This window comes from Ochlerotatus camptorhynchus, unplaced genomic scaffold (genome assembly GCF_037179485.1).
Source record: "Ochlerotatus camptorhynchus isolate MF236.1 unplaced genomic scaffold, CSIRO-AGI_Acam_v1.1 ptg000432l, whole genome shotgun sequence".
NCBI classification, from domain to species: domain Eukaryota; kingdom Metazoa; phylum Arthropoda; class Insecta; order Diptera; family Culicidae; genus Ochlerotatus; species Ochlerotatus camptorhynchus.
The window spans coordinates 7967154-7993386 of record NW_027040918.1 but is presented as its reverse complement, the minus strand read 5'-3'; the positions used below and the strand labels follow the sequence as shown (position 1 = coordinate 7993386).

The following is a 26233-nucleotide window of genomic DNA, read 5'->3' as shown; positions in this document are numbered from 1 at the left end:
GTTCGAATCTTGCTTCGAGAAACCCTCGGTGGAGTAGAGGTAAATTATATATATAGGTGTTTATTAATAAATGCAAACATTAATTTAAGACATATATCATATAATCCAACGATAACATTTCTAGATAAATTCTCTCAACTAATTATTAGAGAGATTAATTGAAAGAATATCAATCAAAGATTAAAACCGATGCTAGTTACTACTTCCTCCATGATCACAGAATGTGAATTATGGCATAATTACATATTTTTTTCAATGTGCTCAAATAAATTAAATTAATAAAAACTGTACAAGCAATTATTTTGGCGTACCACGACAATTGTTAAATTAATTTTAATCTGTGAATATTGTGAGTACTTACACAACGGTTATTAAGGAGTCATTAAAAAGTGCTATAAACGCTTTTCACCGCTTGCTGTACAATGATTATTTAGGAGTCATAAAAGAGTGCAACAAACGCCTCTCAGGTTCACTCTCTACTAAATTTCAAAGCAGGTGTCAAGAAGTGTCTACAAACGTTGTATACGAGCTTTCACCAAAATAATAAAGCTTGAGTTTAAATATGTATCTATAAACGTTGTATAAAAGTTGCTTCTATCCGGTTGTTAAGGAGTCATTAAAAAGTGCTATAAACGCTTTTCACCGCTTGCTGTACAATGATTATTTAGGAGTCATAAAAGAGTGCAACAAACGCCTCTCAGGTTCGCTCTCTACTAAATTTCAAAGCAGCTGTCAAGAAGTGTCTACAAACGTTGTATAAGAGCTTTCACCAAAATAATAAAGCTTGAGTTTAAATATGTATCTATAAACGTTGTATAAAAGTTGCTTCTATCCGGTTGTTAAGGAGTCATTGAAAAGTGCTATAAACGCTTTTCACCGCTTGCTGTACAATGATTATTTAGGAGTCATAAAAGAGTGCAACAAACGCCTCTCAGGCTTACTCTCTACTAAATTTCAAAGCAGCTGTCAAGAAGTGTCTACAAACTTTGTATAAGAGCTTTCACCAAAATAATAAAGTTTGAGTTTAAATATGTATCTATAAACGTTGTATAAAAGTTGCTTCTACTCCTATACCGCGTATACATATAATGCTGTAGTTGAACAGGTTCTCCAAACCAGTGTAAACAAGAGTTTTACAGCAGTTGTAATAAACAAATTGTACAGTTATTATTGAGCATGCAGTTGAATAAAATCACAATGGAAGCGTTTCTTCAACAAGAAATTGATTTTGGGCAAACGTTTTACTGAATACGTTAGACAACACCTTTGTGTTGCAGTTGTATAGGTTCTCCAAACGAGTGTAAACAAGGGTTTTATAAAAGTTGTGGTGAACACATTGTGCAATTATTATTCAACATGCAGCTGAACAAAATCAAAACGAAAGCGTTTCTTCAACTGGAAATTGTTACTTGGGTTGGGCCCGCACCGTCGCTCGTTGCTCTCTGCGTCGTCGCAGGCGTCGGGGCACTTGCGGCAGGGATTCTCGTAGGAATCCTGTGAGCACACGTGGTTAATATTGTTTTGGTTGCGGCGCACTTTTCGGACGTAGGTTCAAAATTTCATCCACTCGCGCACTAATGTGGACCGTTCTAACGGCAGATTCTGGTCTGGTTTCCCGGAGCACGAAGGAGGCAATTCTTCACTCCTTCGGCTACCACACAACACACGGACACTCGCGAACTACCAATCCCATGCAGTCGAGAACGCATATACCTATCTAATGGCGGGGATGTTTCGGGACACTTCGTCCGAACACTAGAATTACGCACTACCGTGACTGGGTTTTGCTTCTTCTGGCCAGGTTATCAGCCCGTTTCACTCTCCACACTAGGCAAAACTCCGTATACTTTTCTTTATAGGATAGGATGGTGCAAAACACACCGTTTAAGCAAAATCGTCAATTGCTGGCGTATGGAAGCTAAAATCATGAAGAAAGTAATGGTGTATGGTTCATTGCCATGTTTTTTTTCGAAGATCAAGTGATTTCGAACTACAAAACGATGAATTTTCATGATTTTGAAGGTATTTTATAAATTGGTTCCAAAATGATAGCGGGGAAAAACGCCTGATTCATGGTGCAATATGCACCACAACATTGGGGCAAGACGCACGACAACAATGGCCAAAACGCACCACAACATTGGGGAAAAATGCACCGCATGCATAACCCCTGCAAGTAGATAATGCAAAGGGATGATACAAATGATTATTCCTTTATGTTACATCATAAATAAGGTCTCAATAGAGTGTTAAACTGTGATTCATCAAGTAAAAATATACGAAAAGTGTTCGTTCAACTTTTTGCGATAAATGCTGTTAAAAGCTTAATTTCCTGTCGACGGTTTTAACAACTGTGTCATATTTTGCACAAAAGGCTATTTTTTAAAGGAATCAGTAGGTCAATATATGATTTTAGGATCAAGAATCAAGAGACCCCATCAAGCAATTGAGCGCCTATTTATCTTCTCCCTCGCTCGCAATGGGAGGACTGGACTTCCTTCCCACAAACTTTTGCCAGCCCTTGAGAAGGGGTGGTAGTTGTCTACTCGAGCAGTATATTTTAATTTAATGGGACATGCTCTAATGTTACAATGATTGTCTTATAAGATATGTCTTTTAGTGAACAATAGTCATCACGAAAACAGGTATATTTTAATGGATTTTCTTATAGTGCAAACTTTTATGAAATTCCATTAGTTTCTAGATGTCTGTTCCCACCCATATCAACAGTTTTTCATCATAAAATATATCATATACATCTTACTCACCGCTTAACACGTTCGAAGCAAAGGAATATCATGTACTAAGTATTCATTTAATATCACAATCATAGTTTTTAAGTGATAATCCAATGAAATCTATAAATAATCATGTAGATTGAATGAATCATCTTACATTGCTATGCTATAAGATGGATCCAATAAACCGCAAACCTTGCTTTGTATCAGTGTATATTTTTATAAAAAAAATACGGAAAAAAATTTCAACAATTAACTTGCAAATACTTCCACCCTTCATCGATGAAAGGACGGCCATAAAGAGGATTCGTTAAGGATGTAACGAAAGAATCGTTTTCAAATAAGAACCAATAATGAATTCAACATTAAAATACTAGTCAGGTAACACTACCAACATCGCAGTGCACTCACTGCTTGTCGCGGGGTACTTGTCGTATTTGCACATCTATCGTCTACTTGCTAATCTTTCCCATTGCCGAAACCGAAAGAAAACAGTAGAATCAATAGCGCCGTAACTTTTCACCATCTTTCCCAGCAAATGCAAAACCTCTGTTCCTAAATCGAAACTTAGAACCCGTCCGTTAAAAGCCAAAGCTAAATCGCAACTTCTCATGAAAAATGATAACCCGTAACGTGGCTAGATCACCTTTTCGTGGTACGTTGCGGGATGTAAGATCTACCACCGATTCCTAGTCTTGACTACTTCAAAGTAGAGGAACAAGATTTTTCAGTAATCAAAGAAACACATCTTAGTCCTTGTTACTTTTCATGCCTTGTTGATAGTGATTGGCTTTGTCCATTGGCTTTGTCCACCGAGGATGATCTTGATACAAGGAAAAAATGAGTTTGTTGGTCTTCATCTATGTGATTCCTAATCTTCTATTATTTGTTCCATAGTTTGAAGTGGTTAAGACAAGGGTTCTGATGCATGGTCATTATCGGTGGCATCGCTTTTTTTGTTGTTAAGGAATTCAATTTTGACTGACAAAGGGGCGCGCCTTTGGAGGGTGTTCCAAATAGGGTATAAATAGCGGGACCTTTAAATTAGAATCGATTCCTTACGATGAAGGCAAGAGTGACAACTGTATCAGACCCGAATACTTCATCATTTCTGAATAGTGATGGAGTAATACGACATGCACTAAACTAAGGACACGGGATATAAAGTCTGGAACGCGCAAAAATGGGTCAACTTCAAACTGGTGTATTTCTGTTAAAAATGCAAAAAAAAACTACAAGGGACAGCCCTCTGGGGTTGTACGCAATGGCAACGTAGGACTACGTGGTCTTATATAATAAATCTTATTTTCTAACTTCAGCAGTAGCTTGTGTTTTGTGTTGGAATAGGAATTTGAGCGGGGTTTTCTCTGTTTATACTCTTTAGTATGACGTGCTTGACATAAATGGCCCACAGAAACTCACGAAGAGCTACTGATTCCGATCAATAGCGGTGCGGCTTCTTCTTCCTTATATAGATGCTCATATATGGGCTGCAGCTCGCTGCTTGCAGACAGCTTTTCGTTGTGTACTGGAGAACAACGTTCAACGTCACGTACCAAAAGCTCTGCTGCTGCTGATGCCGACGATCGGACACCACCATACACGATAATTTGAACTGAATCTGATCAGCGGTTGAGGTCAGCCTTGATCGCTAGCTGCTTGCGGGGAGTCTTTCGTTGTGTACTGGAGAACACCACCACTCACCACGTGGTGATTGAATAAACACCGTTTGGTGAGACCGGATGTAATTTAACTTTGACATCTGTGCTAGGGAAATCGATTTTCGCAGGCAATCGGTGATAATTTTAATTATCATAGCAACAGTTGCACATTCGTGCATTTTTCAATAGTGACATTTTTAAAAATGATATAATCTTAAATTTATCTTTCATAATTTTGTTACATGTTCCATTTTGGGTTTTGCACAAAATGTACCTCAATATAGAAATCAAAGACGTTGTCCTACGTCAAAAACCTGAAATGCTGCATTTGGAAGTTGAGTGTATATAAAATGGTTGCTATGATGAGTTTTCACCGTTTGCTCTCCAGTTTTCAAGACAAGCAACGTGTTAAAATTTTGCTCGCGCAGCAAGAGAATCCGATGTTCTCACACGCCAAGTTGGCTAAATTGCTGGATTTGGCCAAATCAACCGTGACAAACGTTTTAAAAGTGTTCGGAGAAGAACACCGCCAGGAAGCCTGGAAGCGGCGGCAATCGTAATCCGGACGTGGCAGCGACGACGAAGAAGGTGGCGGTGAAATATAAGCGGAATTCTAACCTCTCCATCTGGGACGCCGCTGGAAAACTCAATGTCTCCCATACTACTGTGCAGCGGGCCAAGAAACGAGCCGAGTTGTCGACGTTTCAGAAGGTGAAGGTGGCGAACCGAGATTACAAACAAAACACGTCGGCAAAGCAGCGGTCCCGAAAGCTGGCCGGACTTGGCGAGCTACCACTATGGGAAAAAAGCAATCGAGTGGTACGATGCGAACAACGTGTTTGTGGTACCCAAAGACCACAACCCTCCCAACAGCCCAGAACTGCGCCCTATCGAATTGGGGCCTTGGTCAAAGGGAATCTAAAAAAAAACTGATAAATCAAAAAAAAAAGAGAAGCAGTTTAAATCTAACTGGCGTTCGGCGGCGAATAAGGTCGATGAGACCACTGTGCAAAATTTAATGGAAGAGGTTAAGCGGAAGGCATGGCAGTTCGGATTTGGCAAACCAAAAGAATAAACGAACATTTTTTTCCTTTAAATGTATTGAACTATCAAAAGAAAAATAAGAAGATTTTTGTGATATGAATTTTGACTGAAAGAAACGATTTTTTTGTCGACCAATTTTTGCGCGTTCCAGTCTTTACTACAATAGATCAAATTCCTGGTCGCAGTAGTGTTATGTCCCGAACAGAAAAAAGGTTTAAAATTATGGACGCTTTCAAATAGATAATAATCGTAAAACAAGAACTTTTTTTTTAAATTTTTGAACTTTTTTTAAACCGATTTTTCATAAAATTTATACTGAGGAAACAATGTCTAAATTTTAAATAATTTTATGTGATAAAATACACAAAAATGTGTAGTATAAAAACGTTTAAAATTTTGATCACAATTTCTTGTTCAATTATTAGTATTGGTTTTCAAGTGTCCATGGTTTTAAACATTAAAAAAATCATGATTTATTTTTCAAAAAAAAAAAAAAAAAAAATTAAAAATTGGACAAGGGAATTTTGAGACCTAGGCATTTAAGTTTTTATTTAATTTTTAATGTTTGCTTCAAATAAATAAGAAAACATTTTTCTCTTTCAAGGACGCCATTTTTAAAATTTTACAAGATCTAAAATGCTAAAAATGTGAATCATTGCCCATAGCAAACAATTGGGTTCTTTAAGGGTATTGAGGTAAATGCATATTCGTAATCTGCATTAAAAATGGAACCCAAACCCAACATTTCATAATTTTTGGTACACTGGAACTATTTTAAATAAGAACGATTACATTTGCAAAAATCACCTCATTAGCGCCCCTCGGTGTCACTTTGTATGGGAGCGAGCTGTCAGTTTGTCAGTTTAGTGTCAAACAGTGAAGTTATTATTTTGCTTTAAATCTTGATTTTAAAATCGAGATGAAAGTGTGTGGGTTCGAAAAAAATATCGCTGTGCTCAGAAAACGAAGTTCTTTCAGATGATATATAAAAACCTATATATTTTTCAAAATTAAAGAACCCTATTACGCAAAGTCAAAAAATCAATTTCTTTTCGTTATTTTACCTAGAACTGCTCAGGACAAAAAAAATCAAATCTCTCCAAAAGTTGTTCATGATGGACTGCGGTCAAATGTGTGATTTAAATATTCTTAATTCTTCATTTAGTTCAAAATTAGATATCAGCAAATTTTAAACCGTTTCACTTAATAAAACAAATTACGTTCTTATTGCAGCTTAATTTCGTTTATTCCAACATGATTTCATAATATGCACACCTGCGACCCACTTAAGGACAGCTTAAGTATTTTACCCCACCGTTTTCGGAGTGTTAATTTGGTTCAATTAGTCTCTTACAGTATCTGAGTTTATTTCTTAATTTTCCATCAAACTTCCTTCTTTAAAAGTCGTACTAACATTACGCCCATGGACCAGTAACATTCACTACTCACAAGTAATCATTCCTGGGAAAACTGCGTCAGCATTCCCGCCCAAGCAAGTCAATGCGTGTTAGTGTGCATCCCAGGAGTGGTATAGTTGTGTATGGTAGGTATAGACTCCACATCGTCAACCGTGTTGTTGAGGGGCTGCCCGTGGTTTTCGATTTCCCTTTCGCCATGCAACAGTTTTTCCGCCACACTCTATAAAAGAGCGTGAAATCTCTTCGAGCCAGTTTAGACTGCTTTCAACAACGTGTTCGAGCGAGCGTTCTGAGATTGACCGATTGATTGCCCGGTAGGATTCAAGTGGCTTAACGTCTGCCAGGTGGTATCGCGGTGTGTTTGTGGTGCACATTTGCTGCTTTTGTCCCAGGAAGGATAGCCTATCTGCCGGTGCTGATCTTCAGAATCCGATAGTGACGGCGAACGATGGTGACGAATGGAATAGTGAATAATTTACACTTCTAAACACCGCACCAGCAGCAGCAACAGCGAGGTGATTGATCATTGCATGTGTGCAACCGAGTGAAATTGGCGCGCTAACCAAAGGAGTCAGAAATAGTTTATGTTTAATTAGGTTCACAATTGAATCAGTGCAGGATAATCATGAAACGAGTAATGCTTCAAATAACTCTGTGGATGGTGCTTTTGGATTCTAGTTTGGTGATGGGAAAAGCGATCAATGGCAAGACGAAATCGAACTCGATGCATAGTCAATCTTTGGAGGTACCTAAATTGATGGAAGTGCAATACGACGACTATCCGGTAAGAAAGTGGTACTTTTATGTGTTTATACGAGACCGTTGTCACATGTTTCACTACTGTTGCAATATCTTGGATAATGTTTAACGGATTTCCGGTGTTTTTATCTTGGTGGAAAGGATATCCGTTTCCTTTTGTTGTGGTTAAATTGGTCGTGTCACATGGTGGTTGGTACAATGTTAGTTTAATTTTTGGATAATATGTCAGCCGTTTTAGCATATCAGAACTGATTAATTTATCTTTTTTTTTCCCTTGATTTCCGTGCTGTGCACCAATGCTACCGACGCCAGGGAGGGGGGCTACAAAATTGTGAGTTGACTACCTGAAAAAAGCGGAATACATCACAAGTTCCTACATCACGCCTCCCCGAGGCACGTATTTAGACTACAATGTGCAATCTTCATCAGTGTCATTCCCACTAAATAACTTATCAAAACCTACCCCCCTCCACTCAATAGTCCTATCAGGCCTGTTTCAGATGAGTTGATGCTAGACAGCAGCGCTGTTTTGTACCTTTTCAGGTTAAAGCAGAATGATTTGCAACCAAGTGGTACTCGATTATGACAACTGGGTTTGAAAAGAACGTTTATTTCATGAAAACAGTGATAAAATAATCACTTTTTATTTGTACATTGAAAAATGCTTGACATTACCTTTTTTCAATAATTTCTTGTTGAAAATCATCAGTCAGAAGCTTTGCTATTGATGCGTAGAGATATTTCTGATTGATTGGTGATAAACTTATTGAAATTGGTCCAGGGGCTTAATGTTGAAAATCTTTCATCAATTTGTTACATGTTCCATTTTCGGTTTTCACAAAGTGTATCCCCATTTAGAAATCACAGACGTAGTCCTACGAAAAAAAGTGAAAACTGAAACTGCTTACTACCTAAATATCTTTTGACATTTTTAATCATAATTATTTGGTATCGATTTGGGAAATCTTGTTGAAAATAACGCAAACCAAAATGAACGATTTTTAGCCGGACGGCTTAGAAAGTGACGTTATTATTATTTCTAAGTAAATTCCAAAGTGCTGAATTGATCAACTATAAACTGACGTTATAAATCCAGGCGCTTAGAGCCCAATTTATCCATGTTATCTTACAATTAGTTATAATTTCAACTAGGGCCATTTACTGGAGCTAAGGCCAAAACTGGCTCACATACCCCACATGAAACAAATTAATTCAATTATGCTGAAATATGAGTAACTTAATAGCTATCAACAATAGGCTTACACAAAACAAAAATTTCAATTTTACTGGTGATGTAAACGTCCATGCCTGCAAATATTCATGCATGTAAACTTCATGTTAAGACCAACAACTTATAAGACATGTTGCTTACAAAGATGGATGGTTATATACAATTTATGGAATATCTCATGACATGTCTCATAAATTTACACGATATATAAAGTGAACTTGTATGATATATTACGCTCCATTTATGTGCATCATAGTAACATACACTACTTTTTCGAACTGTGTATAGTCTCCAGGACACATTTGTTTGTTAAGTCACGAATGACCCAAGAGCGTTAAAGTGACTATAACCAATAAAATAAAAACATTTGTTGGTTATAGAATTTCATATTTTTACGCTGTATTAAATCAACTACATGACATATTTCGATACCCACTTTTGATGATTGAATGTCATCAGGTGACCGGACATTAGTCATAAATACGTTTGCCATACGTACGATTGCCATAACGACGATAGCCATAATAAACGATAGCGATAATAGACGATAGCTATAATGTACCCGGTATATAGTACTATATGTATTTTGTCAACAAGCCCGAAAATTTAGTGTTGCCAAAACCGAACGGTTTTATTTGGAAATTTATTTTACGATTCCTATGATTTTGGGCCACCGAGAAGTAGAAAGGAATCATCTTCATGACTAAGACTTTACTAGTTTATATTTTATTGAAAATTATGATCGCGTGGAGCGAAAATACAAAATCTTCAAAACCCGTTCAATTGAACCCCTCCATACACAAAAATATGCTCCTAACGCTTCTAACGTATCGCACTAATAGGACTGTTTCCCCTACTGTACTCACAAACAATTTTTCTCTTTAGAAAAATGAAATCAAAATGCATTAATCATTTCTTGCTTTGAGTTGACTCCTTTTTTATATCTTGAGCTGTTCTTTGACAGATAAAAGCTTTTGAAAATTCTCGAAAGTAACATCTTCCTTGGACATGACACAAAAAAAATGTGGAAAATTCAATAGAAATATTTACAAATAATTCTTCTCTTTAAAATTACTCCTTCTGTATATGATGAGCAGTTCTTTGAAAAATAAAATAGTTGTAAAAATTCAATTTAAATAATCACAAATTATGTTTCTCTTAGAATTGACTCCTTCTTTACATCATGAACTGTTCTTTGACAGATAAAAAAGTTTGAAAACTCCAATTGAAAATTTTCAAAAGTAACAGCTCTCTTGGAGTTGACTGCTTATTTACAGCATAAGCTGTTCTTTTGTTTTTTTTTTAAATGAAACATTCAATTGAAGTATTCATGTACATCTGACAGCAAACATGTATTTGAAAAATGTTAGTTAATTAGATTATAAGAGTTATGGCAAATGTCCAATATGGCTATCGTACATTATGCCTATCGCCCACATAAGAAAATAACAGTATGGCTGACGTCAATTCTGGCACTCATCCGTATGGCTAATGGGTCATCATGTCATCATGTCATTATGCACCTATACAAACGTGAATTAAGAAAATTGAAAAGAAAGATTCTCGAAAATAAAGCAAGCCATGACATATTTTTGTCATATAGTAGGGACCCAAATAAATTTGTAAATATGCACCGACTTTTAATCCGGTGGTTTCATTTTTAGTTAAATATTAAATCCACTTTTTTAATTACTTTATTTGATAAGGTTCAACCGAATTAACTTTACAGAGCCGAGGATTCTTGTTCACTATACAATACATCTTAAAACTAAAGTCAAAAGGTACAACACAATAAACATTTTATCTTTCGCTATCCAAAAAGCCTCCACCACCAGAACGGGAGCCGCTTTCAGTGGTTTCATTGTATGGCAGATTTGTCAACGGGGGTCAGAGCGCTTCCATTGCAGCAATATACGCAAAACGTGGAAAGCACTCATATATTCATCACGAAACGGTTGCTTTCCAAAGTCGACGACGCATCGACAGAAAGAACTGCTGATGAAGAACAATAAGGAGGACCACACAATGGTTGCTGTCTCCTTCTGTCGACAGCCGAGTGAACACTGTACATCCACTTTGCAACATAATAATTATGTTGGATGACCATGCACGATACTACAGAATCATCATAAAATTTAAGTGGCATTTGAATCATATTTGGCTTTGATAATCAACTTTTAAAAGTGTCCGGGTTTATGAACTAAGTGTCTAGATTCCGGTAAATTACGGTATTACATTTCGATGCATTAGAAATATTTGTTCAGCAATGAGTATCAAAAATAGACAGATTTCAAAAATCTCAACAGGGCTACCTCTAAATCTCGTTTTTCAGAGTTGCCGCCGAGATTCCATGCATATATTACGTAAGGTTTTTTAACATAAATTCTCTTACGTTTTCTTATACAGAAAAACAATCTGAATTTAAACTGACGCTTAAAATCTGCTCTCTTTTAATTTTAAGCTATAGTTCACTTAAACAACAAATTGATATAACAAGATTGCATACAACATTTATGATTTATATCACGTTAAAATTTACATGAAATATTGTGTGAATTTACGCCAAATCCAGCGTTACTAACGTGTGCGCTATATATATCGCAGAAATTTACATTAATTTTCCATTCAAGGGAGGCAGGGAATCTCAGAAGTACCTTTCGAAATCATGAAGAATACAGCTCATGTTAATGTTCGATCTTACTAAGGGGGAGCAGGTATAATAAAATCTCTACCAAACACTTCGTGAATTTTGATTATTGTGGATTATAATTTGATTTGCTGTGTTGTGATTAAAAATAAATTTTATTATTACGTCCAAGAGGATGCACTTCAATCATGTCGAAAATCTCATGTAATTTTTATGGCCACACAAATAAACAAATGCAGTAAAAGCAACGTAATGTAAGCTCATGCACTGTATTAATGATAATTTTGCCTTTTTGGCAAGTAATATAACACCATATTTTTGACGCGATTGAAGTGCATCCACTTTGATGTGATATCAAAATTAACTTTTTGCTGTGTATACCGATCAATTCAGCTCGAAGAAATCGGAAAATTTTTCTGTGTGGGTGTGTATGTGCATATTTGTGTAATTATATTGTATAATTCTTTAGATTTTCTCGGCGATTGCTGAACTGACACGTTCCGGTTTATGCGTTTCAAGCTCCCATAGAACCCAAATGATTTTCATCCCGATCTGACATTTGGTTCCGCAGATATGAACAATAATGTGAATGTGCCGTCGGAAAAGTGGTCATACTCGGCCATGAGTTTAAACATATCAAATCACATCACAAGGCAAGAACATGATCATTGGCACTTAGGTAATGTACCTAGGACCACATAGGCCTCATTTGAACATATTCCGGGTACCCTCAAGGAATATTTATTTATTTGTCGTCAATCAAGTGGAGATCGTTTTGTTACAATGATAATCACATTTTATGTCTAATTTAAAAAAAAATACAATAAGCATAAATATTTTCCAGGCTAAGTTGTATCTGCTTTAAGGTGTTTTACTGTGAAATCCTCATTTTCGCTACCACTTCGAAACTTTAAGTGCACAAATACCAGCTTCTACGACACGTACCACAATGAAACTGTTACTTCACGTTTGCTGTGCTGCAGCATACATGCAGTAGCAATTTCAGGTGAATAATTTTTGAGATTTGTGTAATTGAAAATTTTGTGGTGGATGTGCAAATGGCCAGACTATAAAGGAATCTACAAGGAATCACCTTAACACTGCATAATGTTCGCGTGTCGCGGTGCCGGTGATGTAGTTGTAAGCGTGATTGCCTTCCACTCCACAGGGCCTGGTTGGTCAGCGGCCCATGAGTTGGTGGGTCGATAGGTAGGGTCCAGGTTAGGGAGCTGCCTTTTTTATGTCAAACATCCGGTCATGTTATGGGTACCCTCGCGGAAGTGGCCACAATCTGATATGAGTCCAAACTCATACATGTAAAAACAAGAACAATGGCAGTCATACAGAGCGCCCAGGATCACATTGCACAGTTGGCCAGATCCGTGAGCTTAGCGGACAAAATAAATGACTCCTCGGTATGACGTTGGTCGTAGCGATTTTATGTCTTCCGTGAAGTACCTATTTATATTTTGTGTACAATGCATTCTTTTTTTTTTTTTTTTTAATTACTTTATTTGTACAGGCTCAATCGAATAAACTTTACAGAGCCGAGTTATCCTTTGCGTTATACATTATTACTGTCTTAAATTTAAAGTTAAAGGAACTGGACCGAGTACTCGCGGTTGTCTCGAGGTTAGTGGAGATTTACAATTTTTTGGATGGGAAAAGGGAAGAAGGAGGTTTGAAATGTGGTTTACGATACAACTATTTAATTAATCCTAAAGCATGAAATTATTTCTATTCATCTTGAAAACAAACATTGAAAAAAAAAACCCACACGTACAAAATACAAACTAAACACAAGGTTAATCAAACTTACAATCTAAGGTTAATATCCTTAAAGTAAACATATATGAGTTTCATAAACTCCAGATCGCGTCTAGCCAAAATATCCCGAACTGGAACATTAGGTTGTCTACCTCGAGCCCGAAGGGAATCATAAAAATGTGATCTGACTCCACGATACTCCACACAAGACCAAAGGATGTGATCAGCGTCCTGGTAACCTTGTCCACATTCACAGAGATTGCTGTCTCCCAACCCCACACGGAACAAGTGAGCGTTTAGACAATAGTGATTGGACATGAGACGAGACATCACGCGTATGAAGTCTCGACTCAAGTCCAACCCTTTGAACCATGCAAACTTCGACACCTTAGGGATAATTGAATGTAGCCATCGTCCCAAGCTCCCTTCACTCCATTGATGTTGCCAGCTAACGAGCGACTGCTGACGATAGATAGAGAAAAATTCACTATAGGCGATCTGTCGATCATAAATGTCGCCTTCTATAGCGCCCACCCTCGCAAGTGAATCCGCCTTCTCATTGCCCAAAATTGAGCAATGCGAAGGGACCCACGCGAAGGTGATGATGAAAGAGCGCACGGATAAAGTACTAAGCAGTTCTCGTATTTTCAAGAGAAAATACGAGAAGTGCTTTACCGGCCTAATGGAACGGATAGCCTCGACAGAACTGAGACTATCCGTAAAAATAAAGTAGTGGTGTGGAAGAAGTGAAGCAATAGTTTCCAAAGTGTAGTGAATTGCTGCCAGTTCAGCCACATACACAGAACAAGGAGCTTCAAGTTTTCGAGAGGCGCTATGAAATTCATTAAATACACCAAAACCTGCGGACTCCTCTATTAGAGATCCATCTGTGAAAAACGTTCTTGCAGAATCAACATGGCCAAACTTTGCAGCGTATAATGACGGAGCAATCATAGGACGATGATGCTCTGGAATTCCGCGGATTTCCTGCGTCATAGATAAATCAAAATTCACTGAATTGCCGAAATCGGAGAAGATTACACGATTGGGAATATTTCTTGAAGGGCTGACATCCTGTGTTAAATATAGGTAGTACAAAGTCATAAAACATGTTTGAGGATTTAGCTCCAGAAGCTTCTCAAAATTTTCGATCACCAGTGGGTTCATTACTTCGCAACGGGTGAGGAGCCTCAGAGATAACTCTGAAAAACGGACGGATAGTGGCAACATGCCCGCCAGCACTTCGAGACTCATAGTATGAGTCGAGTGCATGCATCCTAACGCGATACGAAGACAGCGATACTGGATCCGTTCCAGCTTGATGATGTGCGTTTTAGCTGCCGACTGGAAACAAAAACTACCATATTCTAAAACCGATAAAATCGTTGTCCGGTACAACGTCAGAAGATCTTGTGGATGGGCTCCGCACCACGTTCCGGTAATTGATCGAAGGAAATTGATCCTTTGTTGGCATTTCCGCTTCAGATACTCAATGTGGGATCTCCAGGTGCATTTGGAATCGAACCAGACCCCGAGATATTTAAAAGACATGGAATGAGTGATCGGTTTACCCAAAAGTTGAAGCTTTGGTTGTGCTGGGCTATGCTTCCTAGAAAAAACGACCAACTCTGTTTTCTCCGTGGAGAATTCGATACCTAGCTGAATAGCCCAAGTAGACAAATTGTCCAAGGTATCCTGTAAGGGTCCTTGCAGGTCAACCTCTTTTGGCCCTGTGATAGACACTACGCCATCATCTGCAAGTTGTCTCAACGTGCAATTGTCACGAAGACAATTGTCAATTTCTCTAACGTAGAAATTGTACAAAAGGGGGCTTAAACATGAGCCTTGGGGGAGACCCATGTAGCTAAATCGAAAAGCTGTAGAGTTTCCATGAGAAAAGCTCATATGTTTTTCTGACAGCAAATTGTACAAAAAATTATTAATTAATGGAGACAATCCACAAATGTGGAGTTTCTCTGAAAGAACTTCAACGGATACTGAATCAAAAGCCCCCTTGATATCCAAGAACACAGAAGCCATTTGCTCTTTCTTAGCAAAAGCTAACTGAATTTCCGAGGAAAGCAACGCGAGACAGTCGTTCGTTCCCTTACCCCTACGGAAACCAAATTGAGTATCTGAAAGAAGGTGGTTCGTCTCAACCCATTTGTCGAGGCGAAAAAGGATCATTTTCTCCATCAATTTCCGAATACACGACAGCATCGCGATGGGCCGATACGAATTGTGATCCGACGCGGGTTTATCAGGCTTTTTAATGGCTATCACCCTTACTCGTCTCCAATCGTCGGGAACAATATTGAGCTCCAAGAACTGATTGTACAAGTTCAACATGCGCCTCTTAGCGACGTCTGGGAGGTTTTTCAGCAAGTTGAACTTGATTCTATCAGATCCCGGGGCAGAATTGCCACACGAAAGGAGAGCGAGTGAAAGTTCGACCATTGAAAAAGGGTGACTGATTTCGTCTACCGAATTCGCGGTTTCGCGAGGAATCAACTGCGACGGCACGGAATCCGGACACACTTTTCGCGCGAATTTAAGAATCCATTGATCCGAGCATTCCTCGCTTTCGTTGTTAGTAGACCGGTTACGCATTCTTCGCGCCGTACTCCAAAGCGTATTCATAGACGTTTCGCGCGACAATCCGTCTACAAACTGCCGCCAGTAACCCCGTTTTTTGGCCTTGATGAGGCTCTTGAGTTCGCGTTCAAGAGATGTGTATGCGTCGAAATGCTCGCGTGTTCCGCGTTTCCGAAAAAGTTTAAACGCGTCGGACTTTTTACGGTAAACCTCCGTGCATTGTTGATACCACCAGAGCGATGGTGTTTTCTTACGAATAGACGATCGCGGCACCGGTCGTGTTTGAGCTTGAAGTGCGCTGTCGACGATGAGATTAGAGAGGAAATTATATTCCTCCAACGGCGGAAGCTCTTCCACTGACGATACAGTATCGTCTATCGCGGATTGGAACTTAGTCCAATCAATGTTACGGGTTAGATCATACGCGACGTTAACGGATTCTGACGAGTTGAACCCACTGGCAATCGAAATTTTGATCGGCAGATGATCACTACCGTGTGGATCCTGGATTACATGCCAAGTGCAATCCAACGATAGTGAATTGGAGCAAAAGGTGAGGTCTAATCTGCTACCATTCGAGGATGGACCAGCCAAACGTGTTACTTCTCCATTGTTAAGGATTGTCATGTTGAAGTTGTCGCAGAGATCATAAATCAAAGTAGAACGGTTATCATCGTACAGCTCCCCCCAGCCTGTACCGTGGGAGTTAAAATCTCCCATGATCAACCATGGAGCGGGAAGTACCGCACATATGTCGAAAAGTTGTTTGCGATTAACAGAGACTCTAGGAGCAATATATACAGAAGCAATACAAAGGCTTCCTTAAGGGAGCGTTTCATTTTGTCCCCGAGCTGTTTGTACGCCGGGCACGACGAGAGAGCATGAGGAGGAGTTCCATTGCAGTACACGCATTTTGGTGCAGTAGCTGCGCAGGCGCCATCCTCATGCTTCTCCCCGCATGTGGAGCAGCGTGCCTTGTTGCCGCAGTGGGAGGCCGTATGTCCCAACCGCTTACAATTCTGGCAGTTCATGACCCGAGGTACAAACAACCGCACAGGAAGACGAAGTTTTCCCAGCTCGATGTATTGAGGAAGGGCAGATCCAGAAAAGGTCACCCGAAACGAGTCTGTGGGGGTAAAACTCTTTTTACCCTCGCTGAGCGATACTGACTTCATTCTATGAACGGCCAGTATCTTTACCGGAGGAAGCAAGGGGTTCTTGAATCGGCCAACCGCTTGCTTCTCCAGTATCTCGGGGTTCAGGCTCGCCTCAGTGACCACGCCTTCGATCTCCACATCAGAGGCTGGAATGTACACCCTATATTCCAGTGTGAAAAACTGGGAAACAGCAATTTCATTGGCCTGTTTCAGGTTAGCGACGGTCACACGAAGTTTGTTGTGCCTAACCTTCGTTATTTCGGTCACGGCAGAGAATCGCTTTGTCAGATCATCAGATATCTGAACAACATTCAAGGGTTTGTTTTTGGGCTGAAAATAGACAACCCATGGGCCAGTCGAGTCATTCGGGTAGGCCCGCAATCTGGAGCTTTTCTCAGCCTGCTCATTGTCAGACTGAGACGACGAACCATGGATGACATCATCATTTTTCTGAGATGAATGGTCATCCATGTCGTCTTCTGACAAAACATCCATTTTGTTCAACTAGTGGGAGCGCAAAACGCTCTCCCTCTGAACGCACAGACACAATACACAGAAAACACTACAAACACAGAAATACAAAATGAAAATTTAACTAATGGGGGAGGAAAAGAAACAAGAAAAAAAAAACAAAAACTTATCTGATAATCCTATACTACTACCACCGAGCGTTATATGTGTAGGCGTTTACACAGATGGCTGGAAGAGACGCGCTGCGTGGATGACCTTCGCTGTGGTGCACTTGATCGAGGCGCGGTACTCAGCGCACACAGGCGCACGATGATTGATGAACGATGTAGATGTAGAAACGGGTGCTCACACTCGATGATGATGATGATACGTGAGCGGGTATGCGTGAGCGCGTATGCGTGACCACGCAACGATGATGCCCAAATTGGTTTGCGAATTACCAATAGCACGGATTAATCGTTCCGAAAATGACACTTTCTACTACAAAAAAACTCACTTTTCGATCAATTTACCGGGAACTATGCCAGGAGTCACTTAGTGAGAAAAAAACTGATAATTTATATCAAGCGAATACCGAGAAAACTTCCAAAACAACGGAGCGCGAAACAAGTCGACCGTACTTCTTGCTAGGACGCAGTGAGATCAAAATGCCTTTATCAAGCAAACTTTTAAGAATAGCACAATGCATTCTAGAGACTTGATTTCTTCGACAAAGTTCGCCTTAATATTACGCATACAAATATTGACAAAGACGTCAAAACCTGAGAGGGAGACACTGTGCTATCATGAAGTTCATTTTATACTTTGTTTGTCTGTCAAGCAAATTTTCGCATTCGAATTTAAATAAAAATAGTCGAAATTGACTATCCAACCTCTTCTTGTATCTGACAAGTACAAAATATCATTGCATCCAATAATTCCATAAATTAAAAAATAATAATAGCGAAGTGAGTGGAAGCAGGGCCCAACAAAGTCACTTTCTTTCGAAAATCGTCAAGCGACGACGAAGCTGTCAACCATCACTTTCAATTGGGTTCTCTAAGGGTATTGAGGTAAATGCATATTCGTAATCTGCATTAAAAATGGAACCCAAACCCAAAATTTCATCAATTTTGGCACACTGGAACTATTTTAAATAAGTACGATTACATTTGCAAAAATCACCTTATTAGCGCCCCTCGGTGTCACTTTGTATGGGAGCTAGCTGTCAGTTTGTCAGTTTACTGTCAAACAGTGAAGTTAATATTTTGCTTTAAATCATGATTTAAAAATCGAGATGAAAGTGCGTGGGGTTGAAAAAAATATCGCTGTGCTCAGAAAACGAAGCTCTTTCAGATGATATATAAAAACCGATATATTTTTCTAAATTAAAGAACCCAATTGAAAGTCATTCTGTCTTCTCTTCGGGCAGATCCCTTTCAACATCAACAGAGCCACTTTCGATCAGTTTTCATGCTGTTTGTTTTGGCTTGACTCACGTGTTCATCTCGTGTTTCATTGTCAAATGAACTTACGTTCGCATTGAAGCGAAGCTGGTCGATCCAAATTTGCGAAAAAGTTTGTTGATTGTTTACTTGGCTCATGCACATAGAGCTGTACACGTGATGTCAAATTTATCATTGTCGGGCGGTTTGTTTACCCATCAATATGGGTATTTTTGAAATCGGGGTGACGTCTAGAGGTTGGAAATCGATGACCGACGCCATTTTAAAATTCAATATGGTGGCTTCCGACTTCAGAAAAAGTGGGAAATACTGACACCGTCCCATTTTTTTTATTTGGGGTGACGTCTAAAGATCGAAAATCGATGTGCGACGTCATTTTAAAATACATTTTAAGAAAAAAAGTGGGATATACTGTCCATCAATATAGGTGTTTTTGAATTGGGATGACGTATAGAGATTGAAAATCGATACTCGACACTATTTTGAAATTCAAGATAAAGGCTTCCGTTTTCAGAAAAAGGAGGACATACTTATGCCGACCCATCAATATGGGTATTTTTGAAATCGGGGTGTGGTCTATATATATTTGACGCCATTTTGAAGTCCAAGTTCCGAGTTCCTGTAAAATACCCATCAATATTGACACTTTTACTGAAACCCGATGGCCACCATCTTGGACTCCAAAATGGCGTCGAATATCGATTTTCAGCATCTACGCATGGTCCCGTTCCGAAAATACTCATATTGTAGGGTATTAGACACTTTTTTCTTAAAACCGATGGCCTTCATCTTGGATTCCAAAATATCATCGAATAACGATTTTCGTTCTACGTTCCGAAAATTCCCATATCTTAGGGTATTTAACACGTTTTATGAAAACCGATGGCCTCCATCTTGGATTCCAAAATAGCGTCGAATAACGATTTTCGGTATCGACGCGTCGTTCAAGTTCAGAAAATGCCCATGTTAGACTTTTCTGAAACCCGATGGCCACCATCTTGGATTGCCAAATGGCGTCAAATACCTATTTTTGACATCTACGCGTCATCATTGTTGCGAAAATACCCACATCTTAGTGTATTTGACACGTTTTCTGAAAACCGATGGCCGCCTTCTTGGGTTCCAAAATGGCGTCGAATATCGATTATCGGCATCCACGCGTCGTTCACGTTCCGAAAATACCCATTTTAAATTTTTACTGTGCCCGATGGTCACCATCTTGGATCTCAAAATGGCGTCGGACATCGATTTTCGGCACCTTCGCGTCGTCCCCATTCCAAAAACACCCATCTTGGACTTCAGAATGGCCTCGTTGATTCAATTTTCATTTAATATAAAATAACAATTTATATTGTGCGGATACTATCTGGATATGTATATGGATATCTGGAAATGTTGATGCTCGACGACACGACGCGTGACAAGTCGAATGTGTAACCAGTTGGTTACAATCCGTGGATTTTCGTTTGAATGAGTTGTTGTTGTTTGGAAAACTCACGTATTTTAATATCAAAGACAGAAGGCAACACACAGCAGCGAGAGGGTTAGTACCGCTGCAAAAACACTCGAACGATACTAAAGGGAGGAAAATCATAGTGTTAAGCTAAAAATGGAGAATGATCGGCAAAAGGCATGCGAGTGGCCACTTCTAAAAGAAAAAACCTTCTAATTGGCAGAAGTAATCAGGCGTCCGTGTAGACCGGTATCGTAAAGTGCAGTGCCATTTAGTGTACCCCCCCCCCCCCCTTGTGGGGTTTCTGGGATGTTGGACTGCCTCCGTTCAGGACCTCGTACCGTAAATAAAACGGTCTTACACGGCTCGGCTCGGAAGTCAAGATGGCTTCCGAGCCTAATAGTAAATGATCCTCGATCGTCCGTCAGGGACGATTCCCTCAGACCGGTGGCCTTAATTGTCAAGGAGGGTCCCGTCTCGGCTCGACCAAAGAGGCCATGCCACGGTCAGCCGATTTTGTCATCGACGGAAGACGCCTGCCAGCCAAACGAGCCAGCAACGCCTGCTGAGCCGTATGTGGCTGATGAACGCCACCAGATCCGCCATTCTCCCAAAGCTGCAACAACACTGTCTGCAGCCCGCGCCGCAAGTTTCCGGCCACACGGTAGTGCAGGAGCTGCAGCAGTGAGTACTAAATTTTAAACCCTCGCATACACGCCACATATACAGTGGATTTGTTTGCGAATCTACAAAACATCAAAGTCGGGCCTAATGGCTTTATGTACGATTCTGAAAACTTTGAAACGGGGAAAGCATGCTTCTAATAGGACTAAGGAATCAAAAATATGTACCTCAAAATGACAAAATGACAAGCGATCAGCGAACCAAATTATAACGCTATGTCAGAAATGGAAAGCAATAATGATATAATCGTCTTTCATGACAAACGGGCTTTGCAATTTAGATCGCTCGGGCCGGTTCAATGAAACGACCAAATTGTTGGCACAAAGTAACGCCGAAGATGATACGAAGATGATACACGTGTGTTAATGTGATTTTTTGTGTTATGTATGTGAAAACCCACACCCACACGCCACAGAAAAGGGCAAATAAATGTTTTAGAAAATGTGAATATTCCTGTGTTTCATACTTTGTCCGCGTAGCCCCTCCGAATACCCAGTAACATGCCGGCCCTGCGACACAGTTCAGGGGTCTCATGCTACTGAGCTTAGTTACCCGGGAGTGTCTGGTCATGCCATAGTCACAAATGAGTCCCGAATTGAAGTGAAAGTGGAAGAAACGAAGGAAGCAGTTTTCGAGTCATTGCGTCAATTGAAAGAAGTTTTTGTTTCAAATGAAATGAAATGAAACGGCACCGGTGGTGTAGTGGTAAGCGTGATTACCTCTCACCAGGCCTGGGTTCAATCCCAGTCGGCGCAGCCGGGATGTTCTGAGGCATAACATCTCTGATCACGCCTTCCTTCGGATGGGTTTGATTTGATTTCTTTATTAAAGAGACTTTCAGCCCCCTCCTTCGGATGGGAAGTAAAGCCGTTGGTCCCCGGTTCATGAGTTGATGGGTCGATAGGTAGGGTCAAGGTGTGGGAGCTACCTTCCTGGCACGTCGGTAGCATTGGTGCTCAGCACGAAAAACAAGATCAACGGAAAAAACAAACCAAAAAAAAAAAAAAAAAAAATGAAATGATGATCTTGACGAACGAAACAAGCGATATCCATGTCATATTTGACAGTAGGAATGTTCATCGTAACTCAATAACAAGAAACACAATGACTTACACGAAAATGATATTGCCCAAAATGAAGCGATCCTGCGGAAAGTTCATTTACTTTTCCTTATTTCGAAAATACCGAACCCTGAGTGGAAGTAAGCCAAAATCTATCAAGCGATATATCATATGATATAAAAATTCAACAACAAGATCATTGACGCTTATATCTTGAGCTCACATGAATCACTACTGAAAAGATTCCGACTGCTCTTGGGGAAGTGTACAGAATTTGTGTTGAGGTAAAACACAAACAAATAAGAAGAGTGATATACTTTTGGGAGGGATCAATTTTAGATTGAACATCTTATAATAAATTTCCATGTTGAAAAACCAACAATGGTCATACATCCAGAAAATGTAAATACGGCTGTATTTTTGGTTTTTCTTTTGCAACCGAGTGATTTCGTTTTTAACAAATGGATCACGTGTGTGTTTATTAACAGGTTCAAAAGTTGTTTGTTACAGGTTGATATTGTCGCCAGTGTTGGAAAAGTTCGCGATATTTCATGAAGTTCACCAAGGGAAAAGTTCTTGAGTCATAGTGAGTTTTCGTGAACTTTTCCATCACTGATTTTCGCAGAACAATTTTACCTGGTGTCTCACTTTCCGGCAGGTGCTTCAAAATTTAATATTTTGTAATCGTAAAATTGATCATATTTGTAGGTCTTTGGCGAACGTTTCAGCTCAGTTGATCATAAGTTAACAAAGTTACATCATGTCAAAGTTGACCATTTTGAATGAAAATCGGCATGCGCTGCTATTTTATCGAACACAGCTGTACGTGCATATTTCCAGCGCTTCGAATGATTCATGAAACATGTCTTGCAACATAACCATAGAGGTAACTCTAAGACTACAAGGTCCCGAAGAAACGTACTCAACTTTTTGGCTCAGCTCTGGTACTCTCTTCGGTCCCAAGCTAATCGATGCACCCGTTGAAACATAGGAAAATCCACGAGCGAGAATTTCGACTAGAATGGGGTACGTTAATCGATTTACTTGGGACCAATAGGCTAGTCAAGTAGTGAGCCAATTTAAAATCGTTAGTTTCCACTGGTTGACACAACCCTCCGCTGAACTGCTTTGAATGGGAAAGTAAAAAAAAAATGCTGGTTGGATCAAAATATCCACATGCAAAATTCACACTTCGAAAGTAACAAGCAAACTCAGAGCAATAATCGCAGTCGAGGTGAAACACAAGCTAGTATCCTTGCTAAGTTCTGCATCACGGCATGGATGCTACGTTCTCAGAATCAATGCTCAGTATGAACCCAACGAGGAAAAGAAAATATACCGTAATTCTGATGAACACGATAACTAAATAATAACCATCTGCATTAGAGAGATCAGATCAGATTGACCGCCCACGGTTGCTGCTCTGTTATTACCAGATCAGCTGCAATTACACAGAGAACCAACAGATGATGTTTGGGACTAACATTCATCCTCAATGTGTAAGAACTGGAGATCTAATATTTAGCAATACCAGCGCCGGCCGTGTCCGAATGCAGGTCAACTAGGGAATGGGAAGGAATGTGTTGACGTGGTACTCGCTGTGAAGGAAACCGAGAAATCCTCTGCGCTTCCACGAGAAATCACTGGGATGTTGGATGTGGGGAAAAAGGTTGCACGCACACGCAGGGATCGTTCTTTGGTAGAGCGATTATAATACACAAACACACACACACACACACACACACACACACACACACACACACACACACACACACACACACACACACACACACACGCGCGCGCGCACTCATCCAATTTCTATTTTTAGATCAGGACCCACACTGTGGTAAGTGATGCGATCGGTGTTAAAGAAGAATTTGTTTTCATTAAAATCTAGTGGGTATAGAATAAGGCAAAGTGAAAAATTGCAAGGAAGGGGACGGGCCTGGGATTGAACTCCCGACCTTCAGTAAGCAGAAACGGTAACCACTGAGCTACCGAGCCTCGTCAAATAATAACCATCTGCACTATTCCTTACAAAAGTTCGATAATATTCGTTTTTCCAGGATCTAAAGACTATCGTTTACTACGTCCAAGCAACATACTTGACGAATCTTTTTATGCTATTTAATACCTCGTAGACTGGCCCACAAAAATAAAAGTTCTAATTTTCCACCGGCCAACCCCTAGATTGGTTCTCTTAGGTGAGAAAACCATTATCCGAAAGTTTCAGCTCATTTTTTTCTAAGATGAACTGGCGCTTTTAGTTTCAATTTTGTGTGGGGAATTTGGATAAAATACATGAAAGAATGATACTCCTACACTCAAAAAGTTTCCTTATTTTCGATTTGATTAAGATTTCCAAACTTGTAAATAGTTCAAATAATGAGTAGCAATTTTGCTGAAGATTGTATCATGAATCCAGTAAGTTTTATTGAGATATTCGCTTTTGAATGTATATCTAATCTAATCTAATCTTATCTAATCTAATACAAACGCAGCCAGTACTAGAAAGCATCTTGGAAAATGATTAAAATAGATAATACTAATTGTTTTTCTTGTCAACATTTATGTTTGCAGCATATCTGAGATATGACACAAACATCAAAACGGCCTGGCCTACAGCGTTGCAATTTGCCGCAAAGATGATTCTGTGAAATGATTTCAAAAAAATTTCAATCGCATGAAAAGCCCAGCTAAAATGAAGGAAATCTATCAAAATTTATTATGCTCATCCTTCTCGGTCATTCTGGCAACTGAAACAAGCTGAGACGAAAGCGTGAAAAGTGAAAAAATCTTTGGAAATGCCTTTAATGTATTCAGAGACGACAGAAATTTTCATGCAACTCAGAAGAAGTCAGGCGGTGGAGTCCTTATAGCTCTTTCGACCAATTTTAACTCAGAACTCATCATTACACCAAAATTTACAGAATTTGAGCATATTTGGGTGAAATCACACATAGCCGGTGAAACGCACGTGTTCGCCTCAGTGTATTTTCCACCAGACCATGCTCATAAAAGCACTTATGAAGCCTTCTTGCAAAGTGCTGAACAAATTCTATCTGAGCTTCCTCCTAAGGTTAAAGTTCACATCTATGGAGACTTTAATCAACGCCATGCTGACTTCATTCTGGACTCTGAAAATGAATGTATCTTACTCCCAGTCGTTGGGGATAATGAAACATTGCAGTTCATTTTTGACAAAACTGCTAATTTAGGACTGAACCAAATTAACCACATCAAAAACCCACAAAATTGCTATTTGGACTTTTTACTAACGAATATTTATGAAGATTTCTGTGTGACCGAATCATTAAATCCACTGCGGAAAAATGAAGCGTTTCACACAGCAATTGAATATTTTTATTTGTGCATAAAAACCAAAGACCCAACGACTGCGAATACGAAGAAGTCTTTGAATACAAATTAGCAGACTACGAAAAAATAAATTTTAAATTAAATAGTGTCAATTGGCAATTAATTTTAAGGAATGTAGGAAATGTCGAAATTGGTATAGACGTGTTCTACAAAATTTTAACACAAATAATTTCGGAAGAAATTCTTTTGAAGAAAAAAAAGACGCACCAGAAACACACAAAATCCAGTCTGGTATAACAGATAAATAAAAAACTCGAAAAATCGGAAGCAAAAAGCACATAAAATTTATAAAAAAACACAATAGTAGTAATAATTTATTAATTTATTTGGATATATGCGATCAACTGAATTTAGCTATCAGTACTGCATTTGAAGAATATAAAAATAAATATAAAATATAAAAACAGAACATGAAATAAAGTCCTGTCCAAAGAACTTCTTTAATTACGTAAAAACCAAATTAAAATCTGACAATTTTCCTTCAATAATGCAACTCGACGAAAATGTCGGTGATAGCTCGGAAAAAACTGCAATCTGTTTGCAAAATTTTTTCAAGAAATCTATACGACATTTTCTGAAGAAGATCGCGACCGTGATTATTTTACATTTTTTTCCAGAATTTTCAAGTGCATGATATTTTGCAGGCTTTAAAAAATTTAGACGCCTCAATAGGTCCTGGACCTGACAGAATTCCTCCAGTATTTATTAAATGTCTAGCAATGGA

General features: G+C 39.2%; 1 protein-coding gene across 2 annotated transcripts in view; it reads left to right on the top strand.

Moving 5' to 3' along the window:
- Nucleotides 1-7125: 7125 nt before the first annotated feature.
- AstCC (Allatostatin double C) overlaps nucleotides 7126-26233 on the top strand; it is a 31428-nt gene continuing 12320 nt past the window's right edge. For both annotated transcript variants that reach the window (XM_065234274.1, XM_065234275.1), the window contains exon 1: nucleotides 7126-7645. In XM_065234274.1, the coding sequence (XP_065090346.1) occupies nucleotides 7487-7645 (159 nt within the window). In that variant the 5' untranslated portion in view covers nucleotides 7126-7486. The remainder of the gene's footprint in view (nucleotides 7646-26233) is intronic.